The 16,497-nt window shown below is 47.4% G+C and overlaps 2 protein-coding genes across 9 annotated transcripts in view; one reads left to right on the top strand and one right to left on the bottom strand.

Moving 5' to 3' along the window:
- Positions 1-16,497, bottom strand: part of COL4A4 (collagen type IV alpha 4 chain) — a 180,366-nt gene that overhangs the window by 1,641 nt on the left and 162,228 nt on the right. Inside the window, exons 45-47 of the mRNA XM_017343169.3 lie at positions 13,639-13,764; positions 4,174-4,290; positions 1,704-1,892 (exon numbers count right to left, since the gene is read on the bottom strand). Coding sequence (XP_017198658.2) covers positions 1,704-1,892; positions 4,174-4,290; positions 13,639-13,764 — 432 coding nt within the window. The remainder of the gene's footprint in view (positions 1-1,703; positions 1,893-4,173; positions 4,291-13,638; positions 13,765-16,497) is intronic.
- Positions 1-16,497, top strand: part of RHBDD1 (rhomboid domain containing 1) — a 230,045-nt gene that overhangs the window by 176,531 nt on the left and 37,017 nt on the right. For 2 of the 8 annotated variants that reach the window (XR_011387078.1, XR_011387076.1), the window contains exons 7-9: positions 9,786-9,876; positions 11,102-11,198; positions 15,020-15,230. Coding sequence is in view for 2 of the 8 variants with exons in the window: in XM_070070119.1 (XP_069926220.1) it covers positions 9,786-9,859 (74 nt within the window). In the remaining 6 variants the exon portion in view is untranslated. Of the gene's footprint in view, positions 1-9,785; positions 11,598-14,320; positions 15,231-16,497 lie in introns of those variants that run through there. The other 6 variants (XR_011387077.1, XR_011387075.1, XM_070070119.1 and 3 more) reach the window with 4 other exon arrangements.

Here is a 16,497-nt window from a genome sequence, read left to right as displayed (position 1 = left end):
AAACCATTTCTGCCACCCCATGGCCCTGTGGGACAGCCTTTGTCCTCTCACCCTTTCCTGTGGAGCCCACAATGGGTCCTGAAGCTTATGGCCCTGGTGAAAGGGATAAGCAAACGGGCTGTGAACAGATGGCAAGACAAGCCTGGTGAATGAGAAGCACGGGACACCTGGACTTGAGGGAAGAACAAATGGAAGGAGTTGTTTTAAGCTACATTTGAAATAGGAAAAGGATTTAGCCAGGGTTGGAGGTGGTAGTGATGGCCATTCAAAGGAAGGCCAGAGGTATGGAACTCAGAGAACCTGGAGAACTCAAAGAAGTTGACCAGGGAGGGCAATGGCAGGAGCTTGTGACTGTGCTGATTGTCTCAGGGCGTCCAGAAAACAATCAGACCAGAGCATGCAGGCCTTGTCAATCTTGTTAAGGAGTTTGGGTGTTATCCCCAGTGTTCTGTACAACTTTAGACCAGGGCAGGAGAAGTAAGACTTCTGGCTAGACCAGGCAGGAAAGAGGCTGCTGGCACAAGGGAGAGGGACAAAGAAGAAAATACTCATAGGTCAAAATGTTAAGTATTACGTCCTCCTTTCCCCTGCACTCATGAAACGAGGCCCTTATGATAGGAAAGGCAATGACACAACTTCGTGGGGGAAAAGAAGACGGACATTTAGTAGCTGCCGCCCTGGGGCTGCACTCCTGACCACCCTTACTAACAGCTGGGGGCATGGCCAGGGAGAGCACTGCAAGACCACCTCACCATCCATGGCCCCAGATGGTGGGTGTCGTCCACTGTCTTGGAGACAGTGTTTGCCAGCACCCAGGGAGTTACACTCTTGCCCTGAAACTGCTTCCCAAAGCTTACAAGTCTACTGTTGACAATGGACAAGGAGCACCCACGGGCGACCTCAAAATCAAGTTCTGTGATTGAAAAGCAAATTGGGCCGGCTCCGCGGCTCACTAGGCTAATCCTCCGCCTTGTGGCGCCGGCACACCGGGTTCTAGTCCCAGGCGGGCACCGGATTCTGTCCCGGTTGCCCCTCTTCCAGGCCAGCTTTCTGCTGTGGCCCGGGAAGGCAGTGGAGGATGGCCCAAGTACTTGGGCCCTGCACCCCAGGGGAGACCAGGAGAAGCACCTGGCTCCTGCCATCGGATCAGCGCGGTGCGCCGGCAGTGGCGGCCATTGGAGGGTGAACCAACGGCAAAAGGAAGACCTTTCTCTCTGTCTCTCTCTCTCACTGTCCACTCTGCCTGTCAGGAAAAAAAAAAAAAAAAAAAAGAAAAGAAAAGAAAATTGGAGTAGGGCAAGCAGTTGATGCTGGCAAGTGCCATGACCTAGCCATCAGGTGCTGCCCGTGCACCCTTTTACAAATAAAACAGGAGCTAACCATGTCCTGATTAAGTCATTTATAGCTGGAAGAAAAACTGGATTTCTTAACAGAGTTACATCTAAATAACCAAGGAAGAATCTCTTTTTTAAAAAATTCATAATAAGGAGCTAGAGAATAACTACCCAGAATGCATCCCTTTGGTACTTCAGAGGATAGCAGATTAAATGAAATTAGCTAAGAATTACCATGGTAGTTTTGGAAAAATAAAGTAATATTCCCATTGAAGATCAGTAATCACTCAAGATGTGTTGAGTCTGTAAAATTAATCCTAAAGCTTTGTTCAAAAGCAATGGCCACATGATCACAGGGTTTGTCCATACCAAGGTCTTGGTTGTGAGCCTTCTCTTGTCCTTCCAGGTACAAGAGGCTATACCCAGTCCAGAGCCTGGGCATGCCCATGGGACAGGCAGGTTCTTGGTCTGTCTGACTGTGGAGGACGAGGAGGAAGCCACTGAGGTAACCAGGGCCAAGCCCTTTGGGGCCAGGGTCCCCAGTAGGACCAGGGGGGCCTAGAGGAATAAAGAAAAAAACAAAGCAAAGTTTAGGGAGTTCCATCTAACAAATGGCCTGAGCATCTCTGCCCTCGTACTGTGCTGAGCACTCAGGGAACAGAGGGAAGCATCCTCCCCACACAGATGCAAGACACACAAGCACCGCTCATCCAGCACAGTCCACTCTCCTCATCCACAGCCTCTGCCCCCACCGTCTCATCCAACTTCAGCTCATATTTTTTAAAAAATTACATTCGTCTCTAGTCTATTTTCTTGTAAGTATCCCTTAAGTAATACAGTATAACAACTATGTGCATATTCTTAGATTTAAAGTGCACAGAAGGTATCTGTAGGTTCTATGTAAATACCACATCATTTTGTATAAGAGGTCTGTGCATCCATGGATTTTTAAATCTCCAGGCATCCTGGAACCAGTCCCCCAGGAATATGGAGGGGTATCTGTGTTTGTTCCAAGCAAGCTCTAAGTTCTTGAGCTACATGAGCTTAAAAACACATAGCAGGGGAAACTCCTGTCCTCCTCAAGGCTGAGGACTGACGTGCTGAGCAGGGAAGATCTCAGAGGGAAAGGACGTCCCCAAGACTGGTCCCCTTGCCTTTGCACACTGATGGGAGCAGGGGGCCCTGAAAGCCAGCCTGCCTCACAGCTCTGATACACTGTAGGTTCCATGCTGAGTAGGGTAAGGTTTTGGGACTCATGAGTCTGCCCTTTGCATATCTTTTATAAAGGAGGGAGATGGAAGGAAATCCTGTCTCTGGAGTTCTTGTTGGCATGCAGGAAGTGACCAGTTCTACAAAACATGAGCTGGGTCTGTGTCCTGTGACACCTCACAGGGTCTGACTTATTCAAGAGGCCAGTGGCTGTTTCTAATTGCCAAAGGCAAAGGTGAAGTTAGACCTTGAAATCCAAAGGTGTCTCATTTTGGTTTCTGCCAATCTGTTTCTGCAAGACTGACAGGTTCTCCACGTCCACACTGTGAACCTGAAATTGCAAAGTGGGGTAGCTGGGGACTGCATCAGCCCTGTCACAATTTTACAAGTTGAAATTTTGGATCTGGAGGAAAACAGAGTGTAGGGAACACTGAGCCCACATGCCTACAGGCAACAGCAGGCTGAAGCCGACTTGCAGCTCTTAGAAATGAATGCCCCTTTGCTGCAGAACCCACTGAGCCCTCCTCAGCCTCTCCTACCCATCTGCAACCTGGTATTGGAGTCTACGCCTCTCACCAGTCTCCAAAGATGAGATCCTGTCATGGAGTCTTTGGGTCCCCTGTGCCTGACATGCTACCTGGTGCATTCAATTTCAAATACCTAGTCTGAAGAATCATTCAAAGGGTCTTAAAGAGTTCTCAGGAAGGGCTGGCACTGTGGGACAGCAGGTTAAGGTGCTGCTTTGGAACACCTGAGTCGCAGCTGCTCCACTTCTGATCCAGCTCGCTGCTAATGTGTCTTGGAAGGCAGCAGAGGATGGCCCAAATGTTTGGGTCCCTGCCACCCATGTGGAAAACCCAGATGGATTGCTTGGAACCTGGTATCAGCCTGGCTAAGCCCTTAGTGTTGAGCCTTTTGGGGAGTGAACCAGTGGATAAAAGATCTCTCTCTTTCTGTCCCTCTCTCTCTGATGCTCTGCCTTTAGAATAAACAAATCTGCTTTTAAAAAAAGTTTGTGGAAAATCATGATAAATTATGCATAGATTTCAAAATGTCTTTGTGCCAAGATAAACTTCTCTTTTAACCCCATTTTTCCCATAAGCTTTCTGAAAGTATTTTCATGTCTCAACCCCTCTTACCTTGACCAAAACACACTCCCCAATCCGTTGCAGTAAGAGCCTTCTATTCCATAGGAATGCACTGGTGGTTATAGGCTAAGATGACGTGAACTCAGAGGAGTGAAGCTCTAGCTGTAGAGAGTGAGCAGCACCCACTGCCCCCAGACCCACAGAACAAAGCGTCTCCAGGTGATCCCCCAACAAACAGGCTGACAGTCGCTCACAACCTTGAGCAGGCCTCTTCCGATGAAGTGCAGCACTCTGGGGAAACACCAGACGCGTCTCCCAGGCCTTGGGCTAGCTTTTATGATGGCTTAGCGTCAATTAGCATAGGAGAGCCTTCTGCTCTGTTCTCTTTGCCTTTGAGGCCCTAATGCCTGCTGAGTAGGTATCCGAGGCAAATGCTTTAAACAGGATCCCATTTGAAAGGCAACTAGAGAAGGGTCGGAGAGCTCATATACAGTTCCCAGTGGACGCTGTCAGACAAAAGAGGAGAAACTGAAGTTCTGTACCTGGTGCTCCAGGGCGGCCGGCTTCTCCAGTGTCACCTTTGTGTCCAGGAGGCCCAGGAGCCCCAGGGACTCCATCCCTGCCCCTCTTGCCGTCCAGTCCAGGCTCTCCTTTGCACCCTGTGTGAAAGGTCATGAAGGCGGTGGTGAGAACAGCCATGACGTCTGCAGGCAGCACTGCCCGTGCCAGCCTGGGGCTACCTTCCCACTTGGACCCGGCAGCACCAGCTCACTAAGTCTTCCCGACCATGTGGAGTGCGGGTCCCCGAGGCTCTGAGGGGTCAGTAGCTTGACCTCACTTCAGTCAATGAGCCCATAAAATGCTGGGCCAGATTTTTTTTAATTTTATGTAAGGTATACAAATTTCATGTATTTCATTTATACAGATTTAGGAAGACAGTGATACTTCATGCCCTACGTTCCCTCCCATCCACACTCCCACCCTTCCTCTTCCTCCTCCCTCTCTGATTCCTACTTTTAATTTTTGCAAAGATCTATTTTCAGTTTACTTCATACTCATAAGATTAACCCTACACTAAGTAAAGGGTTCAACCAATAGGATGCTAAGCCAGACCAGGAAGTTGCTGAAAGAGAGGTTTTCACATTTCTTTATATTCTTAAACCTTTTTCCTTTTTTTTTTGAAATAATTAGCACCTCTGCCTTTTTTAATTAAACATTATCATTCATAATCGTTTTTTAAAGTCCAGATGGAGAAATGAGTGAAATCTAGTAGTATCCAGTTGCAGGTCAAGTTAAATTTGGAACCAGGTGAAAAAAAGCAATTTCTTAAAACAGCTTTCCATCGAGTCCCTGCAAGGTGCCAGGTGCCATGTCACTCCTTTCCATGGGTGGGGAACCTTTTTTCCTGCCTAAGGCCATTGGTTATTCTTAAAATCATTCACAGACCATACAAAATTCTCAACTTAAAAATTATCTTGCCCTATATTTATTGAGTTTAGAGTTCCACCTGCAGTTGCCTTGGCAGGAATAGACCAAATGATTTCACAGGCCTTATATGGCCCATGGGCTGCACTTCACCCACCCCTGCTACATGGACTATCCATCTCAGTTCTCACAGTGACAAGCTAGTGGGACATTCTCAGTCACCTGCTCCACAAGGAAGCAGACAGGCTCAGAAAGGCCATGGAGCAGATCATGCACAGAAAGGAAACTTTGGCCCAGGGAGGCTGAGTGCAGAGGCTGCACCATCTCCCCCATTCTCTGCCTCTGGACCAGCTCAGGGCTTGGCGCATCATTAAAGGACTTAAGCTGTGCACCCCTGGAGCACTCGTGCTAATCCTTACATGTCTGGTTACTTCTCTTTGTCAAACATCAATCCTGAGCCACAAGCTCTATTTGGTCAGCATAGCAGACACGGTTACCATCCTTGGAGCAGTTTATTGTCATAAGCCATGACTGCCCAAATAACTAGTCCTGTCCAGGTATCCTCATTCTCTCTCTCTCTCTCTCTCTCTCTCTCTCTCTCTGTTATGAATTAGCCTATGGTGGACCAATTTGCTTGTCCCCTGACAAAAAAAAAAAAATAATCATATATCAAAGTCCTAACTCCCAATATCCCAGAAAGTCTTATTTGGAAATAGGCCCCCTAAATGTATGATTAAGTTAAAATGAGGCCATCAAGGTGGGTCCTAATCCAGTCTGACTGAGGTCTTCATAAAGAGGGCAGCAGGACATACAGAGTCATCAGAGACGCATGTCTTGGGATCGTGCATAGGAAAGACCATGTGGGGACACAGAGCGCAGAGCTACCTGCAAATCAAGGAGAGGGGCCTCAGGAGAAACCAGACCTCCAGCTCCTGGATCTTGGGCTTCTACCCTCAGAACGGTGAGGCACTGAGAGTCTGCTGCTTAAGCCGCCCTGGCTGTGCTATCTTGATAAAGCAGCCCCAACAGACTTTTTTCATAGCCTAAAACCAACCAGCAAGCCAGAGAGGCTCACTGAAGGGACCGTTTCTCTTTCCTTCTGCCTTGGCCTTCCTGTAGGTGTGTGAAAAAGAGGATGCTAGTCAACCTCTGGAACTCCCCAAGCCACCTTCCTACCAACCCACCTCAAGGGACCAACCTTACCCATGAGGAGGGTGCAGCCCATAAAATAAATGTTGACAAGAGACACTGGCCCAGAACCTGGGCCTTGACACACCAACCCTACCTTGGAGAGAATGCACAGAGGCTAAAGGAGGTTTGGTTTGGCTTGGAGAAGCTGGAAGAAACCAGAGGCTCTCCCTGTGCCTCTGTCGGCCCAAGCCGGGCCCTACCTGCATTCAGCCCTAGTGCAGGTGCTGACTTGCCAGGGGCGTCCCTGACTCTTGTACTTCCCCCACCAAGCACCTGAGCAACATCACAACGACACAGGCTCTGCTGCTCCTGAGCACAGACGCCTTAAGCAGTTGCAGAACAGAACTGTACCTGCCTCAGTAGATCTGGGTAGTGCCGGGGAGTCTGCGTTTTCAGCCTGTCCCAGGTGATGCTGAGGCTGCAGGCCCCAGGGAGCCACACACCTGGAGGACCGTTGTTCTAGATGATTTAAAATGTAAAACTCTTTCTAGTGAATCTGTTCCTTATGCTATTTCCCTGTTATAATCCGGTTTACTCATCATCTCATTATCTAGGAAGAGATTTGTGACCTACTGCTTATCACCGTGAGAAGGTGCAAACACCTGAAATCAGAGGGGTCCTTGTCTGTAGTCCCTGGCCAGCAGCATGGACTGTGCATTTGTGAAAAATCAGGAACCTCAGAGCCCTCTCCATGTCTCTCGCAATAGCAGCTGAGGATTTGGATGCTTCCTGGACTTGAGAACCAAGGCCCCAGACGTTCTTTGAAACTTTTCCTTGCCTGGGGCTGGTGCTGTGGCTCACTTGGTTAATCCTCTGCCTGTGGCGCTGGCATCCCATATAAGTGCTGGGTTCTAGTCCAGGCTGCTCCTCTTCCAGTCCAGCTCTCTGCTGTGGCCCAGGAGGGCAGTGGAGAGTGGCCCAAGTGCTTGTGCCCCTGCACCCACATGGGAGACCAGAAAGAGACACCTGGCTCCTGGCTTCGGATCGGCGCAGTGCGCCGGCCATAGCAGCCATCTGGGGGGTGAACCAACGGAAGGAAGACCTTTCTCTCTGTCTCTCTCTCTCACTAATTCTATCTGTCAAATAAATTTAAAAAAAAAAAAGAAACTTTCCTGGCCTGTGTCCAGGTTAAGTTGCCCTGTTCCATATTCCACCCTATCATTTGAGAACTTTCAAGCCTTCATTTTCTGCTACCCTGTTGCTCTCACGGGCAGGGCCTGGCTGCATTATTTTATTTTCCGGCAGAACAGCTGGCACCAAAGACATTGATTAATAATTTGCAAATGTGCTGGTTAAATAAATGATGGCATCATCATATTTTGCAATACTGGATGGCTACTACAGATAATATTTCAGGAAAACATGAAATGACACAGAAGTAACAGCATGTTAAGAAGGGCAGTTTACAAAGAGACGTGTATTGGATGGTCTCTTCTTGAGAATGCACAGACTGGGAAAATGTACAGGCGATTGTGCCTTCTAAAAATGTGTTTCAGTCCTTTGTTTGCTTTTCTTTTTCTTACTTTTTTAAAAGGAATTTCCCCCTTTACCAAAGGACCACCCTGAAGCTAATGTCACCATTACCCATCTCTGATGCACCTGCTCCTTTCCCTGCACACAAATGTTTCTCCACATGGTGTGCTTGTGCCCCACCCACTGGGATATTTGGCAATGTCTGAGGCATTTGGGGGCTGCCTCTTGCATAAATGGGGTGGAAGCCAGGGATACTGCTCAACACCCTCCAGTGCACAGCACATCCCTGCAGGATTCAGGGTTACCTGGCTTCCAATGTGCACAGGGCTGAATCTGAGACATCCTGTCCCATCTGCAGGCTACGTTCAAGGGTGATGTATTTGTTCCCCAAATATTGATCAAATATCTCCCATGACCCAGGACTCAACACTGAATAAGACAAAATCCCACCCTCAAGCTTCCTGCAGCCTTTACAGCAGGGGTTGGCAGGTGACAGTCTGCAGACCACCCACTGCCAGTTCTGTAACCGCAGTCACATTGGAACACACTCACTCCCTCGTGCGTCATCCATGGCTGCTTCCATGCTACGCCCACAGAGTCACAGCAGAGATCATCTGGCTCCAAAACCTAAAATATTTACTCTCTGGATCTGTTCAGAAAACATTTTTTGGCTTCTGATGTAGAGGGGATGTACAAAATAAACCAGTAAAGACATAAACCTCTGGTAATGCAAATATGACAATCAGGATTATAAGTAGAAGAGACACAAAGAGCAAAGCGAACGGTGCCAGCTCTGGGTTTGGGATTCTAGCAGTGAGCACCCCCTCAGAGGGGACCTTGAAGTTGAGGAAACACTGATGCCATCCATGTGAAGGGTGTATGGCAGAGGGAACAGCATGTGCAAAGAAAGACCTAGAGCAACGAGGAGGGTATGGTGCCTTTAGGGCTTACAGGAGTGGGGCATGGCTGGGGATAGAGTTTGGGATGGGCCCAGAGAAAAGACAACATTTTAGGTGCTTGGATTTGTTCTTGGAGAGTGGGGAGGTGGTTAGCACAGGGACTGTACCTAGGTGAACAGGCAGCTGTCTGGCTTCACTCTGCTCACCTGCATGCATCCAACCTCCCTTAGCCACTTGAAACACATGCTCCTCAATGCCTAAAAAATTTTTTTCTACTATTATCAGCCTCAGAGGATCCCACAACCATTCCAGCTCTTCCCTCAGTGCTGGGTGAGCTGTTCCATGCGGCTGTCCCAGTGTTCAGTGTGCTGTCATCACACTGTCATACCCTTTGGATTATAAGTGAGCTCTTTTGGAGTCCTCTCTGCCCCCACCCCAGTGCCTGGACTGCATTTTCCACATGGTCACCATGCAGGAAGTGAGAGCAAAACGTCTCATCCTCCCCGTCTGGGTGGAGCCCTCCCGTTCCCAGTGTCTGGACAGGAACCTCCTCTCCCTGGATGGTGTTCACAGATGCGAGTTGGCGCAGCTCTTGCAAGCAGGTTCAAAGAGAATCTCAGCAGTGTTGGAAGGAACAGAGGGCCCAGCGCTGAGCTCAGAGCATTCTTTTATCTGTCTGCTGGACAAGATGATTCCAGCATGTGGCCACTAGCTATTCTGCAAAGAGCCAAGTGCTGACAAGCTGTCAAGCTCATGGGTTTGTCTGTGTCCTTGCATTGACCAGGCAAGCAGACATTCCCCCTGATGTGTAGCCTTACAGGGAGGTCACAGGATCTGGGAAAAATCCCTATGCCAAGATGTTATAAGGTAGGCTTTGTTCCCTTTAGAGTAAGACAGAGAAACTGTAAGGTGGATGACATTTCCTGAGAGACAGGAAGGAAGGTACCTGAGTCAGATGCCTAGAACCTTCTACCACCTGGGCTTGGTTTTTACTTGTAATTAGTTTTAAGGCATGAAAGTGCATCTGTACTGCTCTCCACTGTCAGATGGGATACATCCTCTCAGAGGATCACGTGTGACATGAAGATGCCTGTCCAGATGGGGGCCAAGTCTTCAGGCAGGCCCCATTCGAGACACAATGGAAACTGCTTTTGTGTCTCTTCTAGGAAATCATGCTGGAAGGAAATGTTGCAGATCAAAGAGATCTGTGGGGAGAGTAGTACGAGACCTGCTGCGGTGACGGACTCCTGACACGAGGTACAAGGACTGTGGCTGTTCCCCGCTCACTCACGTGGCTGGGAAGAGCAGATGCGGGTAGGTCCTGGCTGCAATGCTGTGTTACAAAGTCAGCTTCGTGATGGAAGAGCAGGCTTTGAAGTGAAAACAGGAAGAAAGGAGCCAACGATGCCATTATAGGTGGAGGTCATTCCTTCTAGCAGCAGCTGCTTCTTCACAACCAACCGAGAGGGTACAGTGTATGAGTATAGTCTACTAACACCTCTGAATGAGCCATCTGGGCCAGTTCAGGCCATTAGCATGGACTTGTCATCTTCTAGCTGCTGGATGGGCTGGCCAGTGTTACTCCTCTATGCTGGGGTGAGTTTCTGTCTGTCCCCTTCTAATACCCTTGGCTTCCAACTCCAAGGTTTCCAGCAGAAATAGCCAGGGAGAGGAGACCCAGGAATATTTGGTGGAGAAAGAAGGGTCCTTTGATACAGGAGTCATGTATCAGAGAAGAGGGGCCTGAAAGAAATGCTTGGGAGTAGGCACATAGTAGGGCAGAAAGGAACCTCAGGGAAGCTGGGCCATGGAGTAGCACAGCCCATGCCCTGAGACTGTGGGAAAGGGGGGTAAAGCTTCACCGAAGGACTGCATACTCACATTTCCCCAACAATGATCACAAAGAGGTGGCCTGGAGTGTCTCCACTTCCAGGAAGCAGGGTCAGCAGCATCAGTAAGGAGAGGGATAGGAAGTCAGAGAAGGCCCTCCTGAGGATACCAGCCTCTGAAGGAGGCATTACAGACCACAGGCAATGGAGGCGAGGCCACACAGAAGCTCACAGGGCAAGGAGAGAAGCTCACATGGGCCAAAGGCAACTATTAAATTCAAGTTGAAGACTTTAGCCATTTGATGTTATTTCCTTCTTTGTCACTTTTGTGGGTTATTTTCCAAAGTCACAACCATAGGTGAATAGAATCACCTATCTGGGTTCGATTTTGATGTTGGGCTGAGGCAATGGGTTTCAACCCTGGCTGCCTGCTGCATTCATCTGCAAAAGCACTGATGTTCAGGCCCTTCCCCTCTGCACAGTCTCTTGTCTGGATCGAGGCCCCAGAACCAGTACTTCTACAGTCTCCTCCAGGTGGCTTCAGCCTTCAGCCAGGATTGAGTCACAAAGATCAGGTTACTCAGAGCGCAATCTTAAGGCTTCTCAGACCTGAATGTGTATGTGAATATCTTGGGGACTTTGTTAAAATGCAGGTTCTGACGCAGGAAGTCTAAGGTGAAGCCTTGAATTACTGTTGGTTCTCAGACCCCACTTAGAGTACCAAGGATGTTGCTGGCTTCTCCTTACCAGGTGAGTAGGCCAATTTGCCCTGCCCTACTTGGTTTCTTTTCTTTTTCTTTGGTTTCTAAAATAGCCACCAGGGGCCAGCGCTATGGCGCAGTGGGTTAAAGCCCTGGCCTGAAGCACCGGCATCCCATATGGGTGCCAGTTCTAGTCCCGGCTGCTCCACTTCCGATCCAGCTCTCTGCCATAGCCAGGGAAAGCAGTAGAAGATGGCCCAAGTCCTGGGCCCCCTGCACCCATGTGGGAGACCCGGAAGAAGCTCCTGGCTCCTGGCTTTGGATCGGCGCAGCTCTGGCCGTCGCAGCCATCTGAGGAGTGAAATAGCAGATGGAAGACCTTTGTCTGTCTCTATCTCTCTCTTTAACTCTGTCTTTCAAATAAATAAAATAAATCTTAAAAAAAAAATAACCTTTAAAAGTTAGTAAGTGCATTACAGGAAACTGAAAAACATAAGAAGCAAAGAACAAAGTCATCCACAATCACAAGCAGTATAGTCCAACATGTCCTCCTAGGTTCTGTGTGTGTACACACATCCACTTATCCACTTGTATGTGACAGAGAGTATACACCCACCCTACTTGTGCTCATGTCATCTGCCTGTTGGACAATTCAAGTTCCTTAAGGCCAAAACTTTCCTTAAGTCTCTGCTCAAATGCCGCCTCTTATTGGGGCCTTAAGTGATTGTTTTACTTCATGTTGAGTTGCTTTAACAAAATACCCGAGACTAGCTAACAGAAAGAGGTTTACTAGGATCATGGGTCTGGTGGCTGGAGGCCAAACAGCATGGCACCAGCGTCCTGGTGAAAGACCATTGGCTATGTCCTAACATGGCAGAGAAAAAGAAAGGGAATGGGTGGTGTGCAAAGCAGACCAGGACCATGGGTAGCCTCACTTTGTAACAACCCACTCTTGAAAGAAAGAAAGACCCACCTCCCTCCACAAGACCAGCAATAATTCATTCGTGAGGGTGCAGTCTCCATGCCCTTACTATCTTTCACTACCCCAGCCTCCTAAAGCTTCCTCCAGCTCAACACCAAACACTGGGGGCCAAGTTTCCAGCACATGGACAAACTATAGCCAAACCAGAGCTGCAGGCCTGCAGTTATCTATACTGGAATTAACCTCTCCCTGCCCCAAGCTCTGAGTGCCCTCAGCTCACAACTCCTGTAAAGCATGAATTATAATGGGCCATTATTGCAAGATACTTGGGTACTGTTAGCTACTTCTGCTATAAGATCTTGAGACCCTGGCATGAGAAAATACATCATATTCATCTTTATATCACCCACAGCACCCAGTGCCATGTTTTTTATATGTAAGAAAGTATAATGAGATTGAGTGACAGTTATACTCTCTAAAAGAGAACTTTATCCAGGCAATGAGTCCCAAAGATAGAGAAGTTAAATAAGTACTGACTCAACTCCTAGTGCTTACTGGCTGTTCAAGGACATTGCTACAAGGGTCACCCAGTTAATTTTATGCATAAACACACATGCAGTGTAGGGAGTACAGAAAAGATGCCCATATTAATTGAGGAAGGCTCCAGAGATGTTCTGGTTACCTACCAAAAACAACTAGGACTCCAGTTGAGGGAGGATTTCTTGGGTGCTTAGCTTCTTGTATTTGGGGAACAAAAAGCAAAACAAGTAGTAGAAAATTTCAGTTCTGCATCTAATTCCTTTGGCCCTGAGCCAAAAAAAAAATCATAGCTGGGCAGCAAGAGAAATGGGAGAGGGAGCAGGAGCAACCTCACGTCACCCCTTTGAATAATTTGCACAGGATTTTCTAGACTCATGGGCACTGCCAGCTGGTCTGAAGAGACCAGGGATGTCTATGTGCTCAGCTCTGGTCCTGCTAATCTCTTTGTAAATTACCAATGCTACAGGGATATGTAAACCAACTGGAGTGCAGTATTTTAACAACTTTAAATAAGGGTTTAGATACTTAAATAAGGGTCTTGTTACCCTGACAATGACAGAACAATGCTTAAATGGGTAAGTGAACAACGGTGTCATTGCCAAATTTAGAGCAACCCTCCTCTGTCTCCCTCTCCCCATTCTAAGTGATTAAACTTCCTTCTGCAGGCTCTGATTCTGCTCTAATAAGCCCTACTTCAGTTGTTTTTAGTTCAAAATCAAGTCAACAGCTATTAATGACTATTAATCCAGCATCCACTCGTTTGTGCTAAGAAGTTTCAAAACCTTATGTCCACGAGCTTACCAAGTATGAAAGATTGAAGTAGTTCAACAACAACAATGACGACAACAACTATAATAGGGAGGAAGTGTAGATCTAGTTAGGACCATGATTAAGCTTTTGGAACAATGAGGAAACAAATGTCCATTGCTTCATATTTTCTATTTGTACAGGATCCAAATAAAACCTCCACAGTAAAGCACGTAGGTTTTCATCTCAGCAATACATTGACAACAGTGAGGGTGCATACCTTGACCTGGGGGTCCTCTCTGTCCAGGGAATCCCATGGCTCCTTCTGGCCCTCTTGGGCCGGGCACCCCAGGGAGCCCTGGGATTCGGGGACAAGAATCTTCATCCGCAGGTGGCCCAGGTTCACCTGAAATTGGAATCGCTGCTTATTTGGTGGATTCAAAAAGTTCACAAACAAACTCTTTCTGAATTCCTTAAAGATCCACTATATGAAGGTACTTCAAAAAGTTTGTGGAAAATGAAATTCAAAGGTAAGTATATTTTAGCACAAAAAAAGTCTTGAAATCCATGCAACACTTTTTCTTAATACATATCTTCCATGAGCTTTTGAAAGCTTCTTTGATGTATATGAATTGGAAACATTTTTGCACCAAAATATTTAATTCAATTTTCTGTGAACTTTTTGAAGTTTCCTCATACTGAAGTGTTTTTTATATTGTTTTTTTTTTTTTATTTGACAGATAGAGTTAGACAGTGAGAGAGAGAGAGACAGAGAGAAAGGTCTTCCTTCCGTTGGTTCACCCCTCAAATGGTTGCTACGGCTGGAACTACACCAATCCGAAGCCAGGAACCAGGTGCTTCCTCCTGGTCTCCCATGTGGGTGCAGGGCCCAAGGACTTGGGCCATCCTCCACTGCCTTCCTGGGCCACAGCAGAGAGCTGGCCTGGAAGAGGAGCAACCAGGACTAGAACCCGGCACCCATATGGGATGCTGGCACTGCAAGGCGGAGGATTAACCGAGTGAGCTACAGCGCCGGCTCCTCATACTGAAGTGTTAACAAGAATGTTCAACCATCCAGTGTAATTTCCACAAAAGCAGGAATGTGTTTTGTTCGCTACAGAGGTACACGACAAACTTCTAGAAAGCACTTGTGGGACAAGTGAATGAATGACGGATGGAGTCAGTGAATGGAGCAGTGAAGGTTGGCAGAGGCAGCAGTAATTGGTGACCTTCACAGAATTTCCAGTCTTTGGGCCAGTTTCTTACTGGATTGCCAGCAAGAGGTAGCATTGCAAGAGGAACTGGTAGGTTCTGACAGGTCCCTAAATGCATCCCTAATCCATTCTGTATATTATAGCCAGGTGGGTTTCCAGAGTGTCAGTTACTCAAATAGAATTCCGGAATGACTAGAGGCATTTAAACAGTGACTTTCAACCTTGAATGAATGTGGGAATTTTCCAGGGGATCTGTAGAAAAAGATTCAGAAATAAACGTAGACTTGGGACTAGGATGTGTCCTGGGCAGGGCCTTCAATGTGGGCCACACAGCAACTCCAGCTGGTGAACTTTCCAAAGGTACTGAAGCTGGAATCCATCTAGACTTAGTAAGTAAGAATTATTGGGAGTGGGTCCAGGAGTATCTGTGTGTTTTTAAACTCCCAGGTGATTCCACTGCCAGCCGGGGGCAGAGAAGCCTGCTGTACGCCTGCAGTTCTGACGTCAACGCAGCAGAGTCAGCTGGCTACCTTGGTAGAAGCCAGTTCCTGAGTCGGGAGGCCTGAAGTGGGGCCCAGCTCCAGCATGGCCCACGTGTTCACAGGGGAAGCTACAGGTGCTCATCTGGAAGCCTCACTTTGGGAACGCTGCAGTAAAGGTTTGCTTATTTCCCCTGTTAGTGGCATTCACGTCTTTAAGACATTTCCCTTAAAGGCATCATTGGGTCACTCTGCAAACATTCCACAAAGGATCAGTATAACAATACTGGGCAATAATGATAACAGCTTGCACTTCTTGGAAGTTTCACCACACATCAGGCTATGTGCTTCATGCTTTGCTATTAAATTCTATCAACAAGACAATGTATATGCTGCTGTTATTAGAGTGTTACAGATAGGAAAACTCAGACTGGGGAGCCAGCATTTTGACATAATGGGTTAAGCCTCCACCTGCAACACCAGCATCCCATACAGGCAATGGTTAGAGTCCCAGCTGCTCTACTTCCAATCCAGTTCCCTGCAAATGTTCCTGGGAAAGCAGTGGAAAATGGCCCAAGTAGTGGGGCCCTTGTGTTCATGTGAGTGACCTGGATGGATTTCCAGGCTCCTGGCTTCTGTCTGGCCCAACCCCAGCCATTGAGGCCATTTGGGGAGTGAACCAGCAGATGGATGATTTCTCTGTGTCTGTCTCTTTCTCTCTTTCTCTAACTCTGCCTTTCAAATAAATAAATAATTTTTTAAATAAAGGAAGAAAACCCAAGCTGGGGCTAATAAGTGAGGCATCTAGGATCACACAGCTAATGTCCAGATTAAATCCCAGAACATTCTGCCTGCTCCAAACCCATGTGCTTAAGCATCCTCTCCTGTGGCCTCCAGAACTCATAATGTCTGCATGATGAAGGCTAAAAAATGAAACATATTTTAAAACATACCATTTGATTAGTTATGGTTTCCTCAAAACTCATACAAATGTGCATACTAATTTTAAGAACAGCAATGACCTGGCAAGAAAATTCTAGAAAAGTGTGGTCATAACCACAGAATGTTAATCTACATAGTCCTTAATATGCTGGAGCAGAATGAACTTGGAATCTATCAGCTGTTTAGAATTTAACCCCTTGTAGAATACGGCATGAAACCACAAGCAACCCTGGGCCAGACATAATTGCACAATGTGTCTGGTTTAATATAAAACATGGCTTTTCCACTATAGGGGACTTAAGAGAGATGCATGGGGACATTTCCTATTTCCCCTAACCAGGCTGAGTCTTTCCAGTGGTGAGGGAGTCGGGGAACTGGGGCCACATGGCTGCTCCTTCATATTTAGAATTTCAGTGGGATCCCCAAATGACTTTCTCCATACATTCATAGACAGGACTGCAATGAAAACTCATTAAATATGCAACTTTAGTTTTTAACCATGTA

Source organism: Oryctolagus cuniculus, chromosome 3 (genome assembly GCF_964237555.1).
Source record: "Oryctolagus cuniculus chromosome 3, mOryCun1.1, whole genome shotgun sequence".
In the NCBI taxonomy this organism is placed as follows: Eukaryota; Metazoa; Chordata; class Mammalia; order Lagomorpha; family Leporidae; genus Oryctolagus; species Oryctolagus cuniculus.
This window is presented reverse-complemented; position numbering and strand designations above follow the sequence as displayed.